Genomic DNA, 25,834 nt, shown 5'->3' with positions numbered 1-25,834 from the left:
TATTTTGTATGGGACATGAGGCAGTAAAGAGCTCCCACAATCTTACGACAGCGAAGAAAGAAAGATTTCACTTTCCAACAAGTGGTCGTCTCCAAACAAAACCCATAAATTGGCAGTAAGTTGTCAACGCATTGCAAATTTTATATGTAGATGACAGAGCGTTATCGACCAGCAATTGTACAATGGCAAGACAATTTACACACAATCCGGTGGCAGTTCTAAAACCCGAATGAATTTCAATGTTAAATGGTTAATAATACACCTCAATATGATAGGTTACTGTTATGTTTAGTGCTCACGTATCCGACTTTGCTCTCTTCTACGTAAGTCCCAAGTAAAATAGACATGACGTAAAACTTAAAATTACTGGGCAGTATAGAAATTATCTAATCACATGACAAATTTTACTTTAAAAACAAACAAACATACATTTTCTCTCGTTTCCTCCCGCGCAAAAGATTTTTATAGTGCTTGAAACTTTCTACATGACTATTTAACGTTTCTAAATCCCGAAAACCCGAACGGGAACGTTTCTAAATGCGATAAAGGCATTTATGGCATTTAGAAAAACCCGTTCGGGTTTTTTTCTATTTCTACCACATTTGTCACACAGATAAGCGAATTTAAGAGGGTCTAGGGTAATCAAATTAGTTATGAATTGCCTAATTTTTGTCCTTTGTACCCTATAAAAACCTTTACGCGGATTGATTACACCAACAATACCTAATAATCTTTGAACAAATCTGTATCGATAAAAGACAGCGTACCAGCACGATACTGTATCGTAATGATACGCTAAGTCTACCAAGCCAATTACATGTAAACAACATTGCAACTACCATATCCCTACTCTTTCTAGATAACGCGATCAATGCACCAACACTCACTACATGAAAACATATAATGAAACAATGTATAGACACAACCGTCTCTCTTATTATATCTATAGACGATATGGCGCCTTTTTTAAAACTACGCGAACCGTCAGACAAAACTTTTACCTTTCCATAAGAGATTGTATAACAAGGATTAAGTATGAAACCTTTGAGTAATAGAGTTAACGTCATCAGCGAGCGGTCAATCAACCCAGTCAACGCTTACCCAAGCATTTCGTTATCAAATAGTAACATCCTGTACTATAATTCTTAGGAAAGCCCGTATCTTAGGGCCTAGTGCCTTCCCAAACATTGGTTAGATCATAGGAATAATTTCTAGTGCACTTTAACGAAGGAAAGTATATAATGGTGTGTTGAGTTCTCTTATAGTATAGTATAGGTAAGGATAGCATGCTGACAAAAACGTGTGTGTGGGTGTGTGTGTGTGTGTATTTGCATGTGTGTTTGTGTGTGGCCACAGACTTCCAGATATTAGGCTTGTTAGCGTAGTTCTAATGGGAAAACTACCAAAAAATTAGTTAAGCTACTGACATTAGCCTATTGAAGAAGAATTCATTCGCTTACCTCACAATTCAAACACATCTCAGGTGGAAGGTCAGTCTTAGTCTAACATTACGAGTTACCTGAAAATATCTCAGTTCTCGAAGCCTCAATTTCGAGCTAAGCCATCACAGCACATACCGAAAGTATTTTACAAACAGTATTCATCTTATTTAAATATATGCTTTGGTGGCATTTTTATCGTCCTACATGGCAGGCAATATTCAAAATGCGTTCAGCTTCAGCACAACATTGAATGTTAAGTTTTGAACCAGCGAATTACATTTGAATAAGCAGTGCAGTACTATAAAGTGATTTTTAATTGACTGAATTATTGCAGTATAAAGTATATCTTTATACTCTTATAGTATTTTTTTTATACCGGATATTTAAACTGCGTTGTAAGACGAAAAAAAGTCCCTAAGCGAAACGGTTGAAACGGCTGAACATAGGTATAACCGACCAGTTTATTGTGTTCCGCGTCGTGCGGACAAGCTCATGAATGAGAAACCCGAATGGGCTTCAAACTAGTCGGGCATACTCCGACAAAAACCCACGTGAGTTCAGCTGTTTCTATATAAGACTGTTTTAAGTTATCAAGTCATCATTTATTTCTATTATTCTTTTACTGGCGACGTTTGAATTTTCAACTTAAGTACCGATGAAAACGTGTACTTGCGGCGTGCTGCAATGCCAGCGTTGGGAGACCAGTCCATTTAAATACTGATTAAACGCTATACAGAGCTTTTTCTTTCCGATATAGAAGATCTTTTTCTACTCAGTATACTACCTGAAGACATTTTCCTTTTATTCTCCCCGATTGGTGCGGGACTGGCTGATTTGAAATTAGAACTAGCGCTTGCCATTCTATTGGCGTTTTGGAGATTTGACGTTTTTCTCCTTACGGATGGTGAAGCTTCAACGTTGTTCAGTTTAGCCGTAGCAGCTATAGGTTTAGGTTCTATAACAACTGGTTGTTGATATTTCCCAACCGAATTCCAATGTTCCCGTTGAGCTTTTAAAGAGTCCCTCATCTTTTCTTTGGCATCAGCGCTATCTGCTAACATTTGATTGAGCATTTGCACAGTTTGATATAAAGCTACCGGACTAAGCAGTCCAAAATCATGTAATGAACACATGTGGAGTGTAAAATTCCTATACAAATTCTTCTCTAGAAGTTCCTTCCCCTTCATCTGTAGGAACATTTGGCAGGCCAGCGGTATTTGGCAGTCCCCAACATAGTTGTACTTCATGACGTGTAAATTCCACATTTTCATAAGCTCCTTTTCTCCTTCGTTGACATCTGTGAACTCGTCGATCATCATCATAGTTTTTTGCTGCAGCCACAACGGGTCCGTTTCACTCTCAGAGTCGATGTCCAATTCATTGGGATAGACTGGCAGGCAGGATATTGTGTGATGATAGAGCCTAGAATAAAGAAATAAAATAGACTTGAGAATTCTATGCTATACTTTTTATACTATGAACATCTATGTGTAATTGTGGAGATATTTTTGAAAAAATATCTTTATTCAAGTAGGGCCATAGATGAAACTTATGATGCGTACATTACATGAGAAATATTTATCGGTAGTGAGATGATGGCGATAACAATGTTCGTAAATTTAAAACTAAAGCTACGACGGGCCCTGAGCTCACAACCTTAGCCAGGTGTTCTTTTTTCTTATCACCATCTTAGATTATCATTAAAAATTATTACAAGAGCAATAAGGTTGGAGCAATAACTCACATCCAAGCTTTTTGATCAATTACGTAGTCCTTTATACTATAATAGTAATTTATACAAACAGGTGACTATGATATATGACACCTGTTTTTTGTTACCATGTATAGGTTCAACCGTTGATCCAATCTTGATGAAATTTGGCACACATGTAGCTTCCATTCCGGAAATGGCTATAGGATACTATTTAACCTTGAAACGCTGCTGATAAAAGTTGAGTTGAGCTATGAAATGAATGGTTTTAGCGCCTTAGACGAATTTTATCCCACGAAAATAAAGGCATGTTTAGGAAGAAAAAAAACGCGCACAAAATAGAGAGCAACAGCTAGTTAAAACCTATGCCTTATATATATATATATACCCTTACCTATTATGACCAGTGAGATAAGGCCTCTGTGCATCCACAATATCGTTGTCATCCAACTCAAGAAACTCAGCTAAGCTGTGCCTCTGAGGTCTTCGTCGGATCCGAGGCCTCCAAACTAGTAAATGAGTTAACGAGGCCCTCCTCGTGGGCCCAGCTCGAGGCCCTGCTGCACTACTGCGGCCCTGTGCTGCTATCAGATCGTGGGGGGACCCGGTGTAAGATCCGTCGTAGAGTTCGTTTATTGAAACGTCTATGCGGGCACCTCCCGGGATTGGCTACGGGTATATGAAAACATAATATTAGGTTACTTCTATAACAGTTCACTGTGGATCTAAAGGTATCTCACAAGGGGAGGGTTTTGCCCACAATCACATCGCTGGGCAGACGGATTATTAATCGGAGTATATGGTAGTAGTAGCATAGAGGATGCTTGATGCGAGGATGCTGCCCTTTCTACATTGTAATACCTTTAGTCGCCTCGTACGACACCAGAAGGAAGAGAAAGGATAAACTAGTACCATCCATTCTTTTTGTAACATTAAACAAAAAAGTATAAAATTATAAAATGTAATAAATAGATTGGGCATGTTGTCAGTTATAAACTTTGTATCGGAAAGAGCAAGCCCTCAAAATACAGGTTGTTTCAAACTTAAATGATGTCTGAACAGTAGGCTATATACTGTTTTGTAGTGAAATTGAGATAAAAAATAAATTATCTTTCATTTTTTATTGGGCGAACGCTTGGCGCATTGCGCAGCCACCCTGCTTTGGGTTCCATTTCCACAACTGCGAAATGTTTGTGTGATGAACATGAAAGGTTCTGGGTGTTTATTTATTTATTAGTAATCCAACAGTGTTACAAATTATTTTGGTTAAGGAAATATAAACTGTGACAATTAAGCCATATGTGCAAGTACAACATATACAAAACAATCAGTTACGATATTCACAACAGCATGGATGAGTGTGAGTGGGTGTGAGTGTGCGTAAGTGTGTGCGTGTGTGTATAAGTGTGCAAATGTATGTGCTTGGGTGCGTGTGTGAGTCTTCATTTATGTAGAAGTGCAATCTTAAATGAATGATTTCACATTATTTATTATCTCTTGCGATGAAGTTTAGTTATGCATGGCTGCATGAGCACAACACCAACAACTGCGCTGGAAGCTATATTATGCATACCACCACTACACCTACACATTAAAGAGGAAGCCACACTTGCAGCCCTTAGACTGAGGGCTTACGGGCTGTGGAAGGAATTTTTATATTTCTTTTGATAGTATCCTTGTATGTCCTATGTTTGTAGGACATACAAGGATACTATCAAAAGAAATTAATAAATGCCCACAACTAGACTGGATATGTGACAAGACGCGGAAACACTATGTGCTAGACAGGCACTATAAAGTAGCCGCTGAAGGAGGAAAAACAGACAAAGCTGACACCGTCGTAATAGAGGTCTACACCGACGGATCAAAGACAAACTCAGGCACTGGAGCAGGGATATAGTGCCCGGAGCTTAACATAAACATTGCCCAGCCGCTTGGTAAGAACAACTCCGTCTTCCAAGCGGATTGCGTGGGCATAACAACAGCAGTCATAGCCATGCTAAACAGAAAAGTAAAAGGCTTCAGCATCAACATAAACAGTGACAGTCAAGCTGTACTAAAAGCCTTAACCAAACACACAACAACATCAAAACTCATACTTGACTGTCACAAGGCCCTACAAGCCCTATCAAAATCCAACAGAGTAACCCTAAAATGGATACGAGGTCACAACGGAAACAGAGGAAACGACGCAGCCGACGAATTAGCGCGTCAGGCAGCATCACTAAGGGTAGCTGGACCGGAACCCATCATACCCATACCCTTCACTGAATACAAAACATGGCTCCACAACCAGACGCAAACATCACACTCGGTGCTATGGTCTAAAACAAAAAAGTGCAAACACACGAAGGAGGCCGTACCAGTTCTCAACCCACGACTAACAACAAAATTACTGCAACTGAATCGACCTAAACTAAGGACAGTTGTAGGTATGATAACAGGGCACTGCCCACTAAACAAACACCTTTCCATTTTAGGTATAACTGACAGCCCTCTCTGCAGAGCATGCATGGAGACGGAGGAAACACCGATACACGTAATGCTCCAATGCAACGGAGTAGCAGATAAACGCGCAGCACACCTTGGCTCCTCAGCAACACTCCATGAAGCACTCGGCGACCTGGGCGGCCTGCTAAGCTTTTGGAGCGAGCTCGGCTGGCTGGAGTGATCCAGCCGCATCAGTGGGCATACGTACAACGGACGGTCCCAGACCAACCAAGTGCGGAAAAGGCCCAGGAACAGAAGAAGAAGAAGAAGAAGAAGAAGAAGTTTAGTTATTTCATTCTTTAATTGTGTTTTCGATAAATGGAATATATCAAGTTTTGTTTTTTGTTATCTGTGTATTATAAGTATTATTCATAGAAATATTCATCAATCATCAATCATGGAAATGTGTGTAATGTCAAAGTATATTTATTTATTTCTTCTCTTTCCACTGTCAGCTTTCACAGGGGCAGGCTACCAGATCATACATGGACATAGACTCTGAAAGTAGTTGCATCTTAAACAATGACAATAGGTGGATTGTCCATATAAAAGACATATAGCCCGTCTGTCAATGGCAGGCGTCATATCAGTAAGTACAATATAATACATCAGTACATCTCATAGTGGCTAAGAAGTGTTTTATAAAAACTTACAAAATATGTAAAGTTGAATCGCGAATGGCACAGCTTGAGGTGTTTGAGCAGAGAGTATAGAGTGCCGCAGTCTAGGGAGCACCAAGGACAATGTAGATCATCGCACGCTTCAGTCTGTTGTCTGGAATTGTTGTTGTATAGGAACTGGTATATAATCTGTTGGCGTTTCGACTCGCCCTCTCTTGTCTCCGATTTTGTTTTATCTGAAACATCTATAATAATAGGATTAAAAAACACTAAACCGACTTCCATATGTTATGGAATTGTTATATATTTACTATAGTATTCCATTGATTTACTAAGCTAAAACCAGTCTTAAAAAACTAGTCTTAAAACCAGTCTTAAAAAACCAGTCTTAAAATATTGTATTGCGGAGACCATTTTGCTGCCTGAGAATAATATCTACAAGAGTTTCATGAATATTGCTGTTATTTGCACACTCTTTTAACTGTGACTCAGTTTTGTACTAAAGCAGTATTATCGAATTTGGTTTTCTTTATATACATTCTTATGATTATCTAATTATGTCTTTAATTTACTGTGTAACTGTTAAATGATATAACCTTATTATTATTATTTTAACTTTTGTATTGCACTAATTTGGAAAATTAGAAAAAGTCCACAAAATTAAATAAAAATATGTTCTTTTTATGTTTGGGTCTGTTGATGATTCTATGTTATTATTATTCATATTTTATACTAGTGTTATCTGGCGACTTTGTCCGCGTGTGACAACCTTAAAAGGTAGACATTACTTATAAAACTTTGTCATACATGATTTTAACGAAACTTTAACCGATAACGCAATGCACGCAGCGGAAGCTCTCAAAAGGAAAAAAACGCGATTTGAAACATTCTTCATTGGTCTTAGGCCTATAGCTTTCCTCGTTAAAGGGCTCTCCAATACTGAAAGTCCATTTAACGAGGGCTAAATATTTTTATAATATGTTCTATACAGATCTATATTTTTAAAATTTCAGCTTATTTATGTTAATTAAATCATCTTTTTTTTTATAATAATTTATTTGTGTTTTTACCTACACTTGGAGGAATTATCAATTTTATAAATTTAAAATGCATATCATTTTTTTTTTTTAATTATTATCAAAATATAAAAAAAAGCAATGTGTCATCTCTTGTTTCAAACGTGTCTCATTGCAATATGCACCTTTGAAAAAGTAGATCGAAACTGCAACGTTTCCTACTAGATGCACTACAGTCGCTATAAGACTGATGTGAAAGGCATATACTAATTTTCGGCAGCGACGGTAGGAGAGCCGTAGCTTAATTGGTGAAAGCGCTCAGGCCGCGTTTGCCCGAGTAGCAGGTTCAAATCCTGTCGGTTCCGAAAATTTTTATATGCATTTTAAATTTATAAAAATAAATCAACATCATTTCATACCTTTTGTAGTCACTTGACGATTGATCAAAACAATACCAAATGTTACTAACCCGCGAAATGCTATGAGTAGTATACAGGGTTGTTAGACATGTAGAAAACGGTGTTAAACTAAAATTTTATGTTTAACTTGGAAATGCCCATTTTTGATTATTTATAGCACTATTTTATAAATTTTATAGATTACCTAATTGGTTCTCAATATATATTATTTGTTTTTATTTCTGCTATTTGAATGTTCCATAGCATAATAGCATTCAAAATCCTACTAAAACGAAAAATATGAAACATTCACTCACTTCTATCAATAGTGGAAATTTTCTGAGTAGAAAGTCTATCTTTGGCAGAATTTGTGTCCTTCTTGATACCATTGGTCTCCCCTTGCTGATACAACTTTGGTCTGTTCACTAACCCATTAGTTGGTTCTTGGCTCCAACTTAGTTTCAACTTTAACAGCGGCCTCACTTTGAATATGTTGAACGGATTAGTCTCTGATGTAAGATCATTTTCCTGGAGAAGAAAAAATAATTCATCATCATCAATAACCTATAACAAACCACTGTTGGGCAAAAGATACCTCTTTTTGCGGTGTACAATATATATCTACATTCATTCATCAAAATAAATTAAATAGTTCAAACAAACTAAAAAAACACGCTTGGTATAAAAAACTAAACTAATTTCTTTCTTTTAGTTTATTCATAATAGCGATTTTTTTTAGTTTTTCTTGATCTATTATTTTTATTAGAGCAAAATTAATCGGTAACCCATCCACCATTAAAGAGATAAAATATTTTTTTTTTTATTCAGTGTGCCCGTCTCTCGAAATGCAAGTTCTAATTATTATTTAAAACAGGCCATTAAAAAGTAATAGCAAACGCCCTCTACCATCTAGTAGCTTAATGTTTTCTGTGGAATTTGTTAGGTACGCGAACGCCATAAGTTTTTTACATTTGGGTCTAGATGGCGCTGTAGTAATTAGTAAAAAATCTTATTTTTTATAGTGAAAATTGGAATAATCTTTTCAGATTAGTGTATTGTCATCGGTCCTCGATATGTCTACAAAGTTTGAAAGAAATCTGACCGTAATAAAAGTAAATGTTTAAAATATATTGTGGACATTTGCAAATTTCTATAAGCACTTTTGAAATGTCAAGTATGTCTGTTTGTCATGACACCTAACAATTCGGAAGGCAGATTGTACTGAGGAGAAATTCAACAGTTGCTCTTTTCCAACATCAATATACAATTTTACAAATTATTTACAACAATAAAACAATGCTTTTAAGCAACCTTGTCAATAAGAAGTTCATCAATATAATACCTTTGTGTATTTTAAAACCATTTTTTCAAGTTATGTAAAGGTAAATCAAATAATACCTTAAATATCATGTTAATAGCATAAACTCAGCTCCACAAAGGTTTTCTGTATGTTTCTCAGACAACATGCACATATAACCAATTTGTGTTAGTTTCTACTAAGTTGACTATTTATTTGTACATATAAATATAGGTATATGTATATATGCACCACATACCTCATCTGTATTTTTGTTATTTACCATTGCCTAGAAAAAATCGCTATAAAGCGATAAGGCCGCCAAATTGTATACGCTGTTTTGTTATACTTTCTTTTTTATAGTTCCTTTTGTGGTGTGCAATTAGTGTTGCCCAAATTCAGTCTTGGTCTTGCAGTCTTGGTCTTGTTCTTGCGTTTTTGCAAGACCAAGACCAAGAACAAGACCGCGTATTTTTAGCAAGACCAAGACCAAGACTGACCGTGCAAGACTTGAGCAAGAACAAGACATAGCCTGCAAGACTCTTGCGTCTTGCAGCTAGGACTTAGCGCTATTTCACGGAGTAGTTAGGTGTAACAGTTCGGTGTATAGGTAGGTAGGTACGCTTAGGAATTCTATGAGACGCAAAAAACTATATCAAAGAATATGAAAAACTGGACCTATGCGCATTACGACTAATACCATAAACATAGCGAATAAAAAAATATCTATTAAAATCAAACTGAGTGCATGCATAGTTATGTTTTAACCATCGGCACTTTGATAATGCGGCATCAAAGGTTTTGTACTTACTTCTCAAAGAAATTTGCCGCTTTTCGGAAGTACATGGTTATGATACACGCGCCGGCGGCTTCTTTTGAAATCTAAAACAATCGTTGCCGCCGCGCCGAAATCATAACATTTGACACTATTCATGCAAAATAATTTCGAATTTTAAGAGTACCTACAGGTGTTCCAAAGAATAAATAAGTTTCAGAGTGCTTAGAATGAAAATGAATACATTATACTGATCACGCAAGTAGTATTATGATTAGGATAAAATGGTGAGGATAGGTAGTAGATGTCATAATAATTCATTCTAGTAAGTAATTATAATATTGATTACTTATATGGTTTTAAACTAATTACTTAGGTACTATTATTGTACATTTAGTCATTATATTTCTTAAGTTTTTACAAGAAAAAATAGCAAAAAAGTGTTCGAATATCTCTGAGAGAGATGATGAGAGTAAGTATTTACTAGCTGTGCCCGCGACTTCGTCCACGAGGAATAGTAACTTTGGAGGTATAGTGACGTTCAGGATTTATTTATTTATTTTAAAACTTCTGTCATCAAACATACAAACGAACTCTTCAGCTTTATTCAAATAAATGATAAATCGTAAAACTCTTTTATTAAATTTCTTATAAGTTGAGGGTTCAATCTCTTTCTAGACAGATAAGTATTGTTCTTTAAAATACAGTCAAGTTATTGTAATTAATTTGTTTTTTTACATGTTTTAGCAAATGTAAGCTTATAAATCATAAATGTTTATTAAGAAACAGTTACTTCCATGGAAAACGACATATAGGTCAGTTGATTTTTCGAATTTCTTATCAAATCTTCAGTTATTTATTAATCTGCTTGATCTTTACTATGGCTATGTTAATTCAAGCTCACAATGTTCCAATTCTAATACGTTTTTCTAAGATTTAAAGTAAACTTTAATAAATAGTAATAGACTAATAGGTAATTGCAAGACTTGCAAGACTCTTGCTGCAAGACCAAGACCAAGACCAAGACTGGGAGCGCAAGACCAAGACCAAGACCAAGACCAGGTGTATTGGCGCAAGACCAAGACCAAGACTGGCTAAGTCTCGTCTTGTTCTTGCATTTGGGCAACACTATGTGCAATATAAGTATTAAGTGTGCATTCATTCTGTCATTCATACATTTTTTTTATAAAGACTTTAAAAAAAAACACTTACAATAGGTATAGTTTCCCATTGAGCCATCAGAGCCTTATGGGGCGACCTAGCTATAGTAGCGCTTCGCCCTCCAGGTGTTACATCATGTAATACTAGATCGTATTCACCGTTAGTTAGGAGGCAACGGTTATGCTTGTCATAGACTATTAATTCACTACCATAAAGCTTGCTCCATTTTGTATCTGTATTGGATGAGTTTAGGTCTGTTGATGATTTGAGACGCTTTGATAGAGGTTCTGGAATAGAGAGAATTCATGTATAAGCTATATTTTGTAAATCTCACCTGCTGCTAAGTGATAATGCAGTTTAAGATGGTATTTTGGGCTATTCTGTTAGGGGTATGTCATATAGCCCAAAATCCTAAGCGTTTTATACGCGACGTCGTGCCCGAACGCTTAATCGCTTAGCGGCACGTCTTTATCGGGAGGGTGGTAACTAACAACCTCCGAAGCAGACCGGACCAGAGAAAATTCAGAAATTATAAATTCCCTAATTGCCCCTGTCGGGGATCGAACCCGGGACCTCCCTCTTAAATTTACAGCTTCCAAAACTGCCCTTAAGCTTACAACCACAGAACAGGTACCTACTGATTACATACTTACCTTTTTCTAAATTGGATTGGATGATATTACTAGCATAGAAACAAAATCTAACACTCAGTCTACCCTGGCAGTGTTTAACTCATATCTAAAATACTGGATCATGATTATCATCAATTATAACATCAATTATAATTAGTAACTCAAAAAAATGATTCTAAACTAAATAACAAAAGAATGCAGCAAGGAATTGGTGTACAAGAATAGAGGACATAAAAAAATTATAATTTCCGCAAATGAAAATATTACATCTTAGTTTATTATTAGACTATTTTTGGGCAGTTGCTTTTAAGACAGAGTTAAACTTTTCTTATTAAGATGCACCAATTGATGATTTCTACTGAACAATAACATGCAAGTTTATTCACTAGTTCGGGATATTTGTAGAGATAGATACGCGAAAATAAGTGGTCTAAGAGACAAGCACCATAAGGGAAATGTGTTGGGTTCAATGCATGAATTAAGATTCACCAATTGATGATTTCTACAGAACAACATGTAAGTTAATTCACTAATTTGGGATATTTCTAGAGCTAGTACTATTAGATACGCGAAAATAAGTGGTCTAAGATACAAGCAAGGGAAATGTGTTGGGCTGAATGTATGAAATAAATGATAACAGCTCCTAACATTATCTTTATATGTGTTTATATGTGGAGTTAGGTTCATTTAAATTGGAATGGAGTTTGGCGACGTCATCCTCAACAGTAAAATGTAGGATCATTAGATCAGTGAGGTAGGCTGCATGTATGATATAAAATCATAATTAACAGCTCTTAAATTTTCACATAAATCACTATATGTGATGTATGTAGAATTTGGTACGAGGCGACTAGGGGACTATAACGGAGTATGGGTAGCAGCATCCTCTGTGCACCTACAAACATCTGCAATCACCCATCCGTCTGCCCAGGGTCGTGATTGTAGGCAAACACTCTCATTGGGAGAGCAGTTCCAGCAGTGGACTGTTGTAGGCTTTGATGATGAAAATAGAGGAGTTTAGTGACAGTCACCCTCAACATTAACATGTAGGATCATTAGAGGAGTGAAGTGGGCCGAATGTATGAAATAAAATCATAATTAACAGGTCTTACATTTCATTATTACATGTGATTTATGTAGAATTTGGTTTATTTAAAATAGAGGAGAGTTTGGTGACGGTAACCCTCAACAACTCTACATTAGGATCATCAGAGTAGTGAGGTAGGCTAAATGTAAGTAATAAATCAGTAGTAATTAACAGCACTTAATGTTATCACTATATGTTAGCACTGTGTTTAATGTTAAGTTAGGTTCATATTAACTAGAATAGGCTTTGTTAACTGTCTAACTCAAAGCTAAAAATAGTAGAATCATAAAACTACTGAGTTGGGCTAAATGTATGTAATAAACCATATTAAAAGGTTTTAACATCATCATCATATGCAATTCAAATAAATTGATTTTCTTAAAGTAGAGGAGGGTTTGGTGACAGTCACCCTCAAGATTAACATTCTGGATAATTAGGGCCGTAACACAGGCTGAATTTATGCAAAAATATATAAAAAAAAAAGCTCTTACCATCATCACCATTCGTGATTTCTGTAGAGCTAGCCCCATTCGAACTAGAAGATGCTTTAGTGACAGTCACCCTTAACATTAACATGTAGGACTTGACATTAGGGCCATGAGATGGGCTGAATGTGTCACTAGAGATGCTGACAGCTGATGCCATCGCTGGTGGCTCAGATGATGATGGGTTGAGGGGTACAGAACAACTGCCCACCTAAAAAGTTCAATAAATAGAATAACACCTGCTATTCATGGAGATTAACAGTTTTAATTGATTAAGTTACTAGTTCCAACTAGATGAACCAAATTCATAACTGAACCGGTAACTATGGATGTTTTAATTTTACCCTTACTTCCTCAGTGTTTCAGAGTAGAGTAGACCTTTTTTTCTGGTTGTTACCACTAGCAACTGATAATAGTTATGACCTTGAGAGTAGATTCAGAATCCCAGCCCACTGAACAGCATTGGCGCAGTGTGATGGGTCTAATCACTTATCATTATTGATAGTTCCATACCTACTAAAATAATTAAACACTACTAACCCAGTCTACGGGTTTAGACAACGGATTTTCTAAATACTATTCATTTGAATATTTACCAACTGGTGTATGACTATTTTTTCTTCTTTACCTAATAATGCACTAATTTCCAAGATAATAATCTAATTTACATAATAAGTAGTTTGTGATATAGTTTAATTTTATTTTGTTCTATTGTATATTATCAGTATGTATTTAACTTAGTTATAAGATTTGTGTCTATCAACAAAGTTATGCTTCTTCTCCTTTGGGAGAAGACCTGTAACGAGTAGCTTATTTGGTTTACTGATGATGGATAACAAAAATTAAACTTGATACTTTCATTGCAAAGCTCTATAACATGTTTTGGGGGGGAAAACAAGAAGATGGGGTCAAAACTCATATAATGCATAACAAGCAAGCAAGCAGATGAGGTTTATGGTCATGGCATAACTAAAGGCAAATCTTATTGAATAACAAAATAGTGCTCAATGTTTGTAGTTCCATGTAGATGATTTTAAAAGTAAGCCTGAAATGCAAATTTTATAGTTGACAGTCCATATCAACAATATTCCCTATTGTTGACAGTCCCACAACTACATTCCACTGCTTTCTATTGCACAAAATTTGATTAATTCTAATGATTGTAGTGTAATGTTAGATAGCATATAACCTAGCTCAGGGCTATGTATGCAATAAAGATGTTTGCAATTTTAACTGAACCCACGTTCCAGGATTAGCATGTTTAGCAAATAATAACTGATCAGTATTAGTAGAATATAGATATCATGTGATAATAATTGTTATGTTCACCAACTTGCATTAAAGTGGCATGTAATGACTAAACTCTACATCTCTTACATCTATGAGATAAGACTAGTGTCTGGAAGTGGGATACTAATTTAGGTGAGACTGATGATGATATTAACCTAATGATGCTAATTTGGTATGATCAAATTAGCATTAGCTTAGCTTTTAATAATTGTACTATGTTAGAATATTAAGTTAATAAATATCATGAGATCTAAAAGTGACTACACTTTATGTGTAGGGCATATGTAAACTCTTTCAATAAACCATACAACTTGGTAAATCCTGCTATCATTACGTTAAAGGTTTAGCTACCATTGCTGCATGGGTAAAGTGGTAGATCTCCTTGTAAAAGCATATAATCATAAAATTAATTTCTTCTTTCTTTTCTTTTAATGTAAAGAATCTATATGTATATATATTATGTTTTAAAATAAAGTATCTTTTAATAATATTAAAAATTATACAACACTTTAACACACAAATTTTATTTATTTTTATTCATTTTGACTTTATTTTAAAACAGTTGACATTTTTTAAAACATACTTCACACTTAAAATTAATAAATAAAATGGTTAACATTACAAGAAAAGTTAGGGAAAATAAGTCATATTTAACAAGCCTTATATAAAAAATACAGAGTTAACTTACCGAAACCTCCACTATGGCTGAAGAGCTTTCTTTCCTCTTTTTGTGACAAATTTTTAATAAAAGAGTTTCAACTTTAACCTGGAAGTCTCTGGTGCACGGCTCATCCAAGCTTTTGTCATAAAAGCCAAGGAATGTTAATGTCATATAACCACCCAGACTATTAGGCTGTAGCTCAGTACTCTTCTTCAAAGTTATTTTCTCTAACAATGAGTCCACTTTAAAACCGACTCGATTCTTGTTGGTCCGAGACATTCTCCGCTTCATATAAGACAAAGTCCTATTGAGAAATATTGGCTGCAAACGTAAAAAACTCGTCACAAACACTAGTCAAACTACCAATTACAAACAAATGAACCACCATATACGAACCGACAGCATATTTCGCGTCCGCAAGAATCTGTATATCTGTGTTGGTTCTGAAATAAGAAACAGATTTGAATAATATAGTGTGTGCGATTCTAAAGAGAACGCTACTTGTGTTGTCTCCAAATCGTGACTTACTTTCGAAAGCTTGCAGGAATAACTCATGGTCAGCCTGGAAATGATCAATTTTAGAGTTTTTGTTTGTTTCACTATCTTTTTCACGCTTCTTTGGGGGCATTTTAGGGTTCACCTAGCCAATTTAGGACTGAAACCGCCAAGTTCATCAGTTCGTTGACTTGACAGCGTTAGTTCAATCATAGACATCTCTTTGTTTTTTAATTGTCAACTATTGAACCACAGCACACTTACACAAAAATACCAGTTTTAAAAATAATTTTTTTAATTTGTCCCTTTTTTATCATTATTGATTTAAAAATAAAATTCTTGTTATAGCAAAATATAATTGCATGAAGCTTGATGCCTGTATTAAAATTATAAAAACTGCCTTGGTTCCTGAAGCTGAGCTTCATTCAAACGTCATTTTGACTACAACATATTGACTTTGAGTTTTACACACAACAAATAAATTGTTAATTGTTTGTGATAGAAAATAAATCCTGAAATATTCTACTTTTACAGAATTAAAATAAATTTCTCATGTAAAATTAAGTAATGATACAATGCAAAAGCTCACCAAAGAAAAAAGTATACGAAGAAAGTTAAAACTGATCCAAAGAACTGCACTACAAAAGGGGATTGACGAAGTTTTAATTAAAAACTTTAATTTTATTTGTTGCATTGGAGAGAATAAAGAAACCAATTTATTTGCAGGTTTAAATAGGAAAATAATAATAACAGTTGGTGTATCATTTATATCGTTATTGTTAGTAAATTTAGCGGCAGATTATATATTAAGTGCAAGGTGTTTGATACCTATTAATCACTTGGTGTGGGAAGCGGCACGTCCTCTTGCTGATTGTAGATATTGTGCGAATGTTACGAAACCGATTATATTGCAGAACGTTACGCGTCAAGGCTTTCGGGTATGATATTATAACTTTATTAATTTGAATTACCTAACAGTTTTGTTCCAATAATACCTATAGACTTACCTTGATGTTTTGGAAAGTTTTTTCAAAATATGGCCAGCAAATTTCAGGGTTATTTTTTTTCAGAAATATGCGTACTCATCAAAACCGATTATAGTGAAACATGCCATAAGTCATTGGAGAGCTATAACAGATATTAATTTTTCCATGTTAAAAAAATTGTATGAAAGTACTGCAGGTAGCTATGAGAGTCTTGAAGAAGGTTGCCAGTTTTTGAACTTTAAAACTAATCTTTTTACATTAAAGGAGGTATTTGAAATGCCAGCTGCAAGGGTGAAAAATGAGCGTGGCCAAGAACCTTGGTATGTTGGTTGGTAAGTATGATCACTAGATTATTATGCTCATACAGGTATTACTAGAGTATAATTTAATAAGAACATGATAATCTATAAACATAATACTAAGCAATATTGATGTCAATTTCAAATTTTGGCTCATACAAAATTCAGTCCAGTTTTTGTTTTTTACTATGTATTGGTTAGCTGTTGAGAGTTTTAAAAAGTTGAATGCAGTATATTTGAAGTATATGATATACTTATAGTCCATCCAATCCAATATGCGTATGCAATTGTTGAATGATCAAACATCACTTTTAATGTTTGTTTGTGTGAAGAGCAAAAACAAATTGACTTTAACTAGCTGCTTGCTAGCTAAAAAACTAACGAATACTCAAGTTTTGGCAACTGGATTTAAGAGACATTGGTAAGCTTTCAGTTCTCCGTTCAGGTTGAATGCTTTAGTTTTCATCTTTTTTTCAGGGGCAACTGTGACCCAGACATTTTAGCTAACATCCGAAAGTATTATGCAGTACCAGAGTTTCTTCCAGAAGATGCAGAGTTCCCAGTGACTGAAAATCTATTTTTTGGATATGAGATGGGAGCTGTTATGCATGTAAACAATTGTTTGTACATTCAACAATTATTTTACTAAATCTGAATTAATTGAACCTTGATAAGAATTGATATTGACACTTGGGAATTGCTACTTGACCCTGATTAAGAGTTTCTATTTGACCCAAATGGGAAATGTCTTTTCACTATAAAGTTTTATTATTTAAATTATCATTCATCCTAGCTGATAACTATTAATTCAATTCATACTTAAATTACTTTGTAGCAGACAAATAGTAATGGCAAGAGGCAAAAATAATATCACTGATGAGCCATAATAGTTTTTCTCTTGAACATAAACACCAAACAGTGCTTCTGTAGAATTGTAGTACTACAAGTGTTATTTCATTTTAATTGCAGTTAGACTATATCCCAAGACTGATGTGGCAAGGGCAGGTGAGAGGTAAAAAAACTTGGTCTTTAATACCTGTGCCAGAATGTGAAAATGTTTGCCATAAATTCCAATATTATGTGGAGCCAGGAGATGTGGGTATGTTTACAGCTCCTCTGTTAAATTATTATTTACTAACAATAAAATAAATAATATTCTAGAGATGTGGTAGTTTTTGTTAAATGCTTCATTAAAAACAACATAACTACTACAATTTTAACCTATTCTTTAGTTTGACTCAGAAAACCAATGGATTGCACACAATAAGTTCAAAAAATATATATTGATTTAAAAATTTATCTTAGTATAATAAAGAAAAGTCAGATACATTTTAATTCAAATTTCATATGTGTTTGTTGTTCATCTTGATCATTTTGGGTCTGTAGTCCATACACATAGTTTTTTTCATTTAGTAGATTATTTGATCATAGAGACAAAGCACCTTTCTAGAAGTCTAGAATAATCAAACCAAAAGATTAAGAAATAAAGGATACCAAGGAATGAATAGTCCTTTTGTTTTTAGATGAATCAGTTATACTCCATTTATAAATCTTTCTTACAAAACAAAAATTACAGCTGAGACCTTATTCCAAATTCAGATGAAGCATTTATCTAATTATAAGTAGTTCTTTTATGCTTTTTTAATTATTAATCCATTTTTGTTACAGTTCTACTAGACACAAGGCTCTGGTACCATGCTACGAGTATTCCAAAAGGACAGTTTTCTATGACTGTGCAGTCTGAATATGGCTGATGACCAGATGTTATATTTTCATAGTCTGATGTTTACAAACCAGTATTATTTACACATATCGAATGCCAAAAATTTTTAAAAATTTATTAAGGAAGCTATTTTATTCTGATGCAAGTATTATATTTAGCGTTAAGTAATGTACGTACTACTTTTAAGGAAATGATTTTATTAATCTTTTTTGAATGAGTAAAATAAAACAAGTAATAATTTAAAATGTTTTTATATCTAATTCTATTATCAAATTCTCATGAAGGATTGGTAGGAATATAAAGAACAGCATTCCGTTGGATGCTAAAATAGAGAAGACTGCTGTTGCAATATTCAGGCCAATCCTTCAGATTGAGTGAATTTTATAAAGTTCAAATAGAGATCAGGTTTCGAAACACAGGACAATAAGCTCATGAATCGTGAACGCGCGATACGATAATAGCAATATGTTACAGCTCAAAACCCCAAATGCATAAAATGCAATTCAACAATAGCAAATAAAAATTCTCACAAATGACCAGATAGATGCCAAATTTATTATCAATGGACAATTTTTAATTGACACGGCATAATGATATCACAAAATAAATAGTACCAATGGCTTGATACAGATTTTTTTACATTCTCAATAAATCGACAATCATAAAATTGTATTAAAAAGAAATTCAAATAGATTCAGGGATTAGGGTTACAATTTTTCGAAATGTTAATAATTTCGACAGTATTTGTATAAGAGAAACGGCACGAAAGCCCCTAGCACTAATTGTATTATGCTTAAAGTTTCAGTAAAATTGTATAACCATTAAATGTACTTCTAAATATAAAACATGGATTATACATACATGTGCTAGGGCACAACATTTATTATTTTATATATATTGCAACTACCCAAGTAGCTCCCAGGTGTTAGATACAGCAGACAGTTTGACATGATTGAATTAGAAGAATTGCCACACACCAAGTACTGCATCCTTTATGGCTTCAACATATTGTGCTGGCACCCAATATATCCAATATCTTGAAGCTTCAGTAGGGCCTAGTTGAAGTCCCTGAAATTATAACATAGGTTGAAATTAAGTGACAAATGCAGAACTTGAAAAGATTTGCAAAACTGAAAATGCAGGTTTTGTAACCAAGTTCAGCATTTATTGCTTCTAGCTCATAACTTGGTGCAGGTTGCATTTTAAGATTTGCGACTCATTTCTGTGCTGTATATGTCACTAATTCATTTGGGAATTTAATTTGATTTGTATTTTAAATAAATTCAGGCCTTTCCCTAGATGGCAAACGGAGAACATTACTCTCATATATTTATATATTTTTTTGCTCTGCCTTTTTGGGGACGGTAAGGAACGCCAATGAGACCCCAATTATTAAAATCGGCCCAACATCAGCATCACAAAAGTGTAACATCTGTTCATATATCTATTATTATTTTTGAACAAATTGAACATTTCTATAACCTTGAATAAAAAATGCCTTTGTTTTACTTACCATAATATGATATTCCTCATGTTCTGTGATGGGTTCCGATACGATACCTAGAAGAAGTATTACAATTTTATTAATAACTGGTTATCAATTCGATTTTTTTTTTAATATTTGTTACCTCATAGCTCTAAATATATAAGCCGATTTAAAAAATTATCTTCGTGTTTGAAACAGTTTACATTAAATTCATGTGGTCAATTTCATTACGTTAAGGGATTTTTTTTAGAGAAATCGGGGGAACTCTTCAAATATAATAGGAACACCTATAGCAATTCAAGTACATGAGCATTTGCTTTTGAAAAGCACAAAGAAAATTACTGGTGCTTTCCTTGCTACTACATAAAGGAAATACAATGTATATTATCCATGCCTAGTAATTTTCTGCATTTTATTTGGCCCCAAGTTAAAAATAGTTATTTCTAGCTTTTTAGTTGTATAAGTGGGTTTTTCTTGTCATTTTTTTTATTATCCTTCCTTCACTCCTGCCTATTGGTATACCTATTATCGCTGCATTGCTGGGCCTCCTCTCTCATATTAATGAGTGTTTTAGAGTAGCCTTCGATCAATAAACTAGATAGTAAAAATTTGGTTATTACTCACAAGTGCTAGTCATTGTGTTTGCGTTTGACATCAAATAAAAGCGCCGGAATATTTTATGAAATTAAGACATAGATATAATAAGTTAATAAACATGTTTAAAAGCTTAAAAGATAAACATCAGAGCAAAAAAAAAAACCGAGAACTCTGCCTGATTTTGTACGAGTCTATATCTAGGTTATTACTGATCAAAGGCATATACTCATCACGCTGCTCCAATACAAGAACAAGGAATGGAACCAGGTCAAACAGTGAAGCACTCACTTTTGATAGAAGTCATGGCAAGTTTCTCAGTGCGTTCTTTGGTTCCTAGCCAGAGCTGATCCTGTTCAGGCTTGAATGTGAGCCTGACTTTGCCTCCATGTTTGTTTAACATCCCACTTACTGGCACAGGGGGTAGGGGCTCCTGAAAATAACATTAATTTATCAAGTTCCAATGAAAAGTAGAAGAAATAAATAAGAAAATTAAAATAATTAAAAAAAAAAGATTATTTTAATTTAGACTAAGCTAGGTCTCTTTTTTAAGTGAACTAAGATTTGTATCTAATCGAAAGAGCGCCATCTAGTGACAATAAATTTAAATTAAAAATTCCTTATTCATATACACCTATCAGACACACTTCATTAAAACTAAGCTTTAGTTCTAAGTTAACAAATTTTTATCACCATCACAATAAGGTTCCAAAATTAAAAGGGAAGTGTGTTCTTGATTGATCTTAATAATAGAAATACTTTGAATCGTTTTCTATTGTACCTTAGTACAGCAGTGGCGTGCCCTTCATACGTGCACAAAAGCACTACATACCCAAATTATTTTATAACTAGTATTACTAGTATTGAAGAGGAAATTTTTCCATTTTATGCCATATACCTGCTTTATGCATACCCTGGTCGCAAACCCCACGCCACCGTAGTACAGAACCCTCATTTGTGACTCAAACACGCAATTAGCTAATTTTTGATATTATGACGACATACACCTTATGATTATAAGAAGTAAAACATACCTTAATTCCTTTGATTCCAGGCATTACATCTGGGGGAATACCTTTATCTAAGACTTTCCTGTGTATCTTTTGCGTGCAGAACAGCTCCTTACTTGTCTGACTATTATTTTTTTCTTCTAGAATTTCCTAAATGAAAATGATAATTCAGTATTAGAATCGCTCTTGCTCATTCGTCTAGTAGCATGTTAGGATGTCTGTGGATTGGGAGGTCCTGGGTTGGATTCCCATATCCTAGATAAATATTGTTAGGTTTTCTTTTTAAGAAATTCTAGTGGCCATTTGATAGGAAATTGATGTTGTTTCAACTGTTTACCTATGATTATAATCGTTAAAGCTTTGAAACTCGCATTGGAACTGCACGGAGGGTCTGATCTCCAAAACCATCTCTCCAATGAAAGAGAGCTTGTGCCCAGTGGAGGGAAATTAAAATGGTGATGATGACGATGATGATGATGATTATTGAAATTGCTTGCTTACTTTGCTTAATTGTGATTAGAAGTGGGTAAAACAATCATGAGGAATTCCATAGAAGAAACAGATTCAGACATAGCTCAGCTAATTGCAAAGCTGAAATGGGCAGTAGGTATACGTCACTTAGGAGGGCAGATGAAGTATGAAAATTATGGTCTCAAGTTGCTGGAGTGGTAAGTGGTATTTAGACAAGTTAGGTCGGTGGTATATGTAGCCATCCCATCCATGATTAAAATTGCTATTAAGGAATTCATTTAAATACCATATTATTTATAGTAGGTATTCTGTAATCTGGCTCCCACCAAATCTGGAATATGCTATGGTTCAGCCTTTTGTAATTAAGCTGTCCCATTCTATAATCTACAGGATTATAGAGCAGGTCAGTATCATATACACAGATTGGTGATCACCATTTTATCTATATCTATACAAATGAAGAAAATTGAAGTGTCTGTCTGTGATTTTACAATAACTGTCAGTAATTGAGCTTATATGATTATTCGATAGATAGCATAAACAAAACATAACTTTTTATAATATTTGTATATCTATAACTAAATCACATTTTTTCATCGTGAATATCCTGAATGCCTGTAAACGAAAGTTTTCATCATATGTGTCCCCTTCATCCTTACATATGAAGCTGAAATATGGACACTCCACAAACATCATAGTCCACAAATAAAAATGGCATGAGCTAATATACAAAGGGATGGAAGTTTCCAAACTAATACATTGCAAATGAAGAGATCTACAGCAGAACCAAAGCCATCCATCCATTGAGTAATTATCTTGTTGGTGGGATTGCCTTTGTGGCCAGAAAATCCTTGTAGAAAGCAAACAAGTTCAATAAGTAATAGCATGGGATGCTCTCTCTCTACATGATGCACCGCAAAAGTGAAGGAAGTGATAAAAATTTAATAGATCAAGAAAGCTGAGGACTAGGTATGATGCATTTTGGGAAAGGCTTAGATCCAGCACTAGATGTCTGCAAGCTGAAATGATGATTATGATGAAGACATCTGTTTTTCGAGGCTAGCCATTGGAATTGCTGAAACGATAGGACTTCTAACAGGAGACAGAGATTTCCTATAAGCCATTCCTATAATATAAACAAATAATTTAAGTAAAACAACTTTTACAAAATAGTTTTTGTTTAACAGTGTAAAACATGGGATGAAAGTTGTATGGGACAATTTTACATACTATCAGAAACGAGAAGTGCCTGTAGCTTCGCCAACATGTATTAATTTAATTATAAAGGAATTGTGTTCTGGCTTTATATGCTAGTTGTGCATTTTTGGGGGATATAGTTATTTTTAACACGTCTATACAAAACTTTACATCATTGCGCAGTTGCTGAGTGATTGATGGACAAACCAATTAACACTTTATAATATTAGTACGGATCATACAAAATCATCATAAAAACAATTACTAATATGCACATCAGCAAAGTCTTCTATAAGTAACAGTAATATCAGACACACTGTCGCTGGCAATGGACGGTGTTTAAAATAGTAAGCACGCTTAATTTAAGATTTGAGGACAAAGAAGCACCTGTTTTTCTCAGTGTATATAATTTTAAGTTTGTTATTCAGTTTTTGATCAGGCATATAAAATAGTACAGCATTTTTTTTGCATCTTAGCTGTCCCCTTCTTTAATTCAACAGTTTGAAGCAGTAGAGCATATGCACACATTTGTTTTTTGAAGTGAAACTTCATAGGCATACAGACATTTTTTGGATTGGATACAAATTACAAGTTATTGGTAAAACTCTGAGCAGTGTATTCTCTTTTAATCAGTGGTGTGCATAGAAAGTATGCACAGGGAATGCAAATGACATAAAATAAAGAAAATCTCCAGTATGATTTATAAAAAACTTAAGGATAGGCACTGTAAGAGTTATAAAAAGCCTACCCTTAAGTATCCAAAACTTGTACTGGAGATTTTCTCATCTGCATATCCTGTGCACGGCACTGCTTTTAATGTGACATGAGCGAAATATTTGTGCCCTGTGCATGTATCTGAGAGAGAATTATACATTTGATACAAAGTTATAGAATTAAAGCATTTTAGATGTACACTCAAAAAATGCAGCCATGTATATATGAACCGCAACTTGGAATGAATGATTAATGAATGATTAATTAATTAAGCAGGTTCACTTCAATGAAATGTAAGGTGTTGTACACACAATTTCATTACATAAAAGTAACAAAATCAATCATCATAACATGCATGCATTAACAAAATTTTGACACAGCAGCATCTTCATTTAGTAAGGAATATAAAAATTATCACTAACATTATCATCTTTATCATTAGACTATTCCCTACATACATCCCTTGGTTGAGCACTAGCCTCCTATCTCATAGGAGAGAGGATTAAGGAGCATTGCATATGGCTCCAAAGCCGTGGGTTCATATTTTTCTTTCAAAACCGGTTTAGTGGAAATGATATAGGTACATGGTTACAGAGTGTTTATAGTATTCTTTTTTTACATTGCTTTTAAATAAATATGACTTGTAGATATTATTGAACTATATACCTATATTGAAAATTAAACTAAATAAAAATTATGAATTGTTAATTTCTTATAAGTAAAATATCCCATACAAACTTTTATCTCTTATTTTACATTGATAATGATCACTTTTTGAAAAACAACATTTAGTTAAATTCAAAAGTATTCATTTTCAAAAACAGGACATTCTCAAAACCATTCCATGCCACATTTTACTGATCATGTTGTGGGTTTTTGGAATAAAATGTAGCATACATTGCTATTTGCATAGTCCTCTACATGTTCAAGTCCCATCAAAATTAGTTCAGCCATTCTAAAGATTAACCCAGAAAGACTGATGACAAAAATCGTAAAAGCTTAAAAAGAGTCAGTTATTTCAAAATCACAGGCAGACACTTCAATTTTACTTATTTGTATAGATTAGCATACCTTTGGTGCACTTTTCACAGCCAAAATATCATCCATTTTGGATCCAACTAGCATGACTTTTCCACCCTTGACTATTCCCGAATTCCTCAATGTGGCAGTATCTCGGGCCATGCCTTTGATTATAAGTTTCTGAGCGGACTGCGGCACGCCGGATATTCTCTCTAAATGAGCTTTAAGTTCTAAAACGGTTGCATCATATGCAAACGTCACGTCATGTTTGTTTTTGTTAAAAACTACGATAAATTCGACCTGTTCCGGGATCTCGCACAGTTCCGAGTCCTCTGTTGACGAAGAAGCACAGGCTCCACCCTCTGTGGGATCTTCGTTGTGTGAACTCCCATGATCAACAGAAGGTTCGCATTCCATATCAGGTTTAGAGCTGCCATTAGCTACTAAGGAGTTCGGATCACGATTTTCTGCGGTGTCTCCCTTTTCTGAAGCTAAAAAAACAAAGGGTGAGTTAGCAAAATTCTAGAACAAAAGGTTCCTCCAGGCCGAAACTGAATTGTCAAAAACCATTACAACGAATACGCAGTTATCCTGAATTAAATCTTACCTATATAATCCATGTTTGGCTGTTAGTCGGATAGACAGAAAATCAGTACTTTTGCAGCAATTGTTTTGAAAAAATAATTAAAAATACAGCCGACTGGCTGACGTGAAGCAACAAATTTTCATCAATCGTCACTCTGGGGTGCGTTCAGAAACCCTTGTAATGTACAA

The 25,834-nt window shown here is 34.5% G+C and overlaps 3 protein-coding genes across 7 annotated transcripts; 1 reads left to right on the top strand and 2 right to left on the bottom strand.

Moving 5' to 3' along the window:
* Nucleotides 1–1,125: 1,125 nt before the first annotated feature.
* Nucleotides 1,126–15,735, bottom strand: LOC120630268 (polycomb protein suz12-B). 2 transcript variants are annotated; one of them, XM_039899426.1, is made up of 9 exons: nt 15,594–15,735; nt 15,462–15,508; nt 15,093–15,386; nt 13,121–13,325; nt 10,962–11,197; nt 7,995–8,205; nt 6,297–6,508; nt 3,548–3,822; nt 1,126–2,864 (listed from the first exon to the last, which is right to left on the bottom strand). In XM_039899426.1, the coding sequence occupies exons 1-9, from the start codon at nt 15,691–15,693 to the stop codon at nt 2,171–2,173; spliced, it is 2,274 nt and encodes a 757-aa protein (XP_039755360.1). In that variant the 5' UTR covers nt 15,694–15,735; the 3' UTR covers nt 1,126–2,170. The 2 variants fall into 2 exon arrangements, with proteins under 2 accessions (XP_039755360.1, XP_039755361.1); XM_039899427.1 differs by having other exon boundaries at nt 6,297–6,499.
* Nucleotides 15,736–15,991: 256 nt separating this feature from the next.
* LOC120630284 lies at nt 15,992–18,739 on the top strand. Of its 4 annotated transcripts, none has more exons than XM_039899462.1 (5): nt 15,998–16,498; nt 16,631–16,878; nt 17,323–17,455; nt 17,815–17,944; nt 18,514–18,739. In XM_039899462.1, exons 1-5 carry the CDS (start codon nt 16,136–16,138, stop codon nt 18,597–18,599), a joined length of 960 nt encoding a protein of 319 aa, XP_039755396.1. In that variant the 5' UTR covers nt 15,998–16,135; the 3' UTR covers nt 18,600–18,739. The 4 variants fall into 4 exon arrangements, with proteins under 4 accessions (XP_039755397.1, XP_039755396.1, XP_039755398.1 ...); XM_039899464.1 differs by having other exon boundaries at nt 16,000–16,498; nt 16,811–16,878; nt 18,514–18,734; XM_039899465.1 differs by having other exon boundaries at nt 16,450–16,498; nt 16,615–16,878; nt 18,514–18,732.
* Nucleotides 18,740–18,803: 64 nt separating this feature from the next.
* LOC120630286 (ubiquitin domain-containing protein UBFD1-like) lies at nt 18,804–25,799 on the bottom strand. Its single transcript, XM_039899466.1, has 6 exons — nt 25,668–25,799; nt 25,112–25,551; nt 21,683–21,808; nt 20,940–21,081; nt 20,082–20,128; nt 18,804–19,636 (listed from the first exon to the last, which is right to left on the bottom strand). Exons 1-6 carry the CDS (start codon nt 25,678–25,680, stop codon nt 19,526–19,528), a joined length of 879 nt encoding a protein of 292 aa, XP_039755400.1. The 5' UTR covers nt 25,681–25,799; the 3' UTR covers nt 18,804–19,525.
* Between the last annotated feature and the right edge of the window lie 35 nt (nt 25,800–25,834).

This window comes from Pararge aegeria, chromosome 16 (genome assembly GCF_905163445.1).
Source record: "Pararge aegeria chromosome 16, ilParAegt1.1, whole genome shotgun sequence".
Classification (NCBI taxonomy): Eukaryota; Metazoa; Arthropoda; class Insecta; order Lepidoptera; family Nymphalidae; genus Pararge; species Pararge aegeria.
This window is presented reverse-complemented; position numbering and strand designations above follow the sequence as displayed.

Excerpts from the sequence above, each read along its gene's own strand:
- LOC120630268 (XM_039899426.1), bottom strand. The coding sequence starts at position 15,693 with ATGCCCCCAAAGAAGCGTGAAAAAGATAGTGAAACAAACAAAAACTCT. Across the intron at positions 8,206-10,961 it reads AATGGGAAACTATACCTATT|GAAAATGATCTTACATCAGA; the intron begins GTAAGTGTTTTT and ends TTTCTTCTCCAG. Across the intron at positions 2,865-3,547 it reads TATCTCACTGGTCATAATAG|GCTCTATCATCACACAATAT; the intron begins GTAAGGGTATAT and ends TCTTTATTCTAG.
- LOC120630284 (XM_039899462.1), top strand. The coding sequence starts at position 16,136 with ATGCAAAAGCTCACCAAAGAAAAAAGTATACGAAGAAAGTTAAAACTG. Across the intron at positions 16,499-16,630 it reads TTACGCGTCAAGGCTTTCGG|AAATATGCGTACTCATCAAA; the intron begins GTATGATATTAT and ends ATTTTTTTTCAG. Across the intron at positions 16,879-17,322 it reads GAACCTTGGTATGTTGGTTG|GGGCAACTGTGACCCAGACA; the intron begins GTAAGTATGATC and ends TCTTTTTTTCAG.
- LOC120630286 (XM_039899466.1), bottom strand. Across the intron at positions 21,809-25,111 it reads CTGTGAAAAGTGCACCAAAG|GAAATTCTAGAAGAAAAAAA; the intron begins GTATGCTAATCT and ends ATTTTCATTTAG. Across the intron at positions 19,637-20,081 it reads ATGAGGAATATCATATTATG|GGACTTCAACTAGGCCCTAC; the intron begins GTAAGTAAAACA and ends TTATAATTTCAG.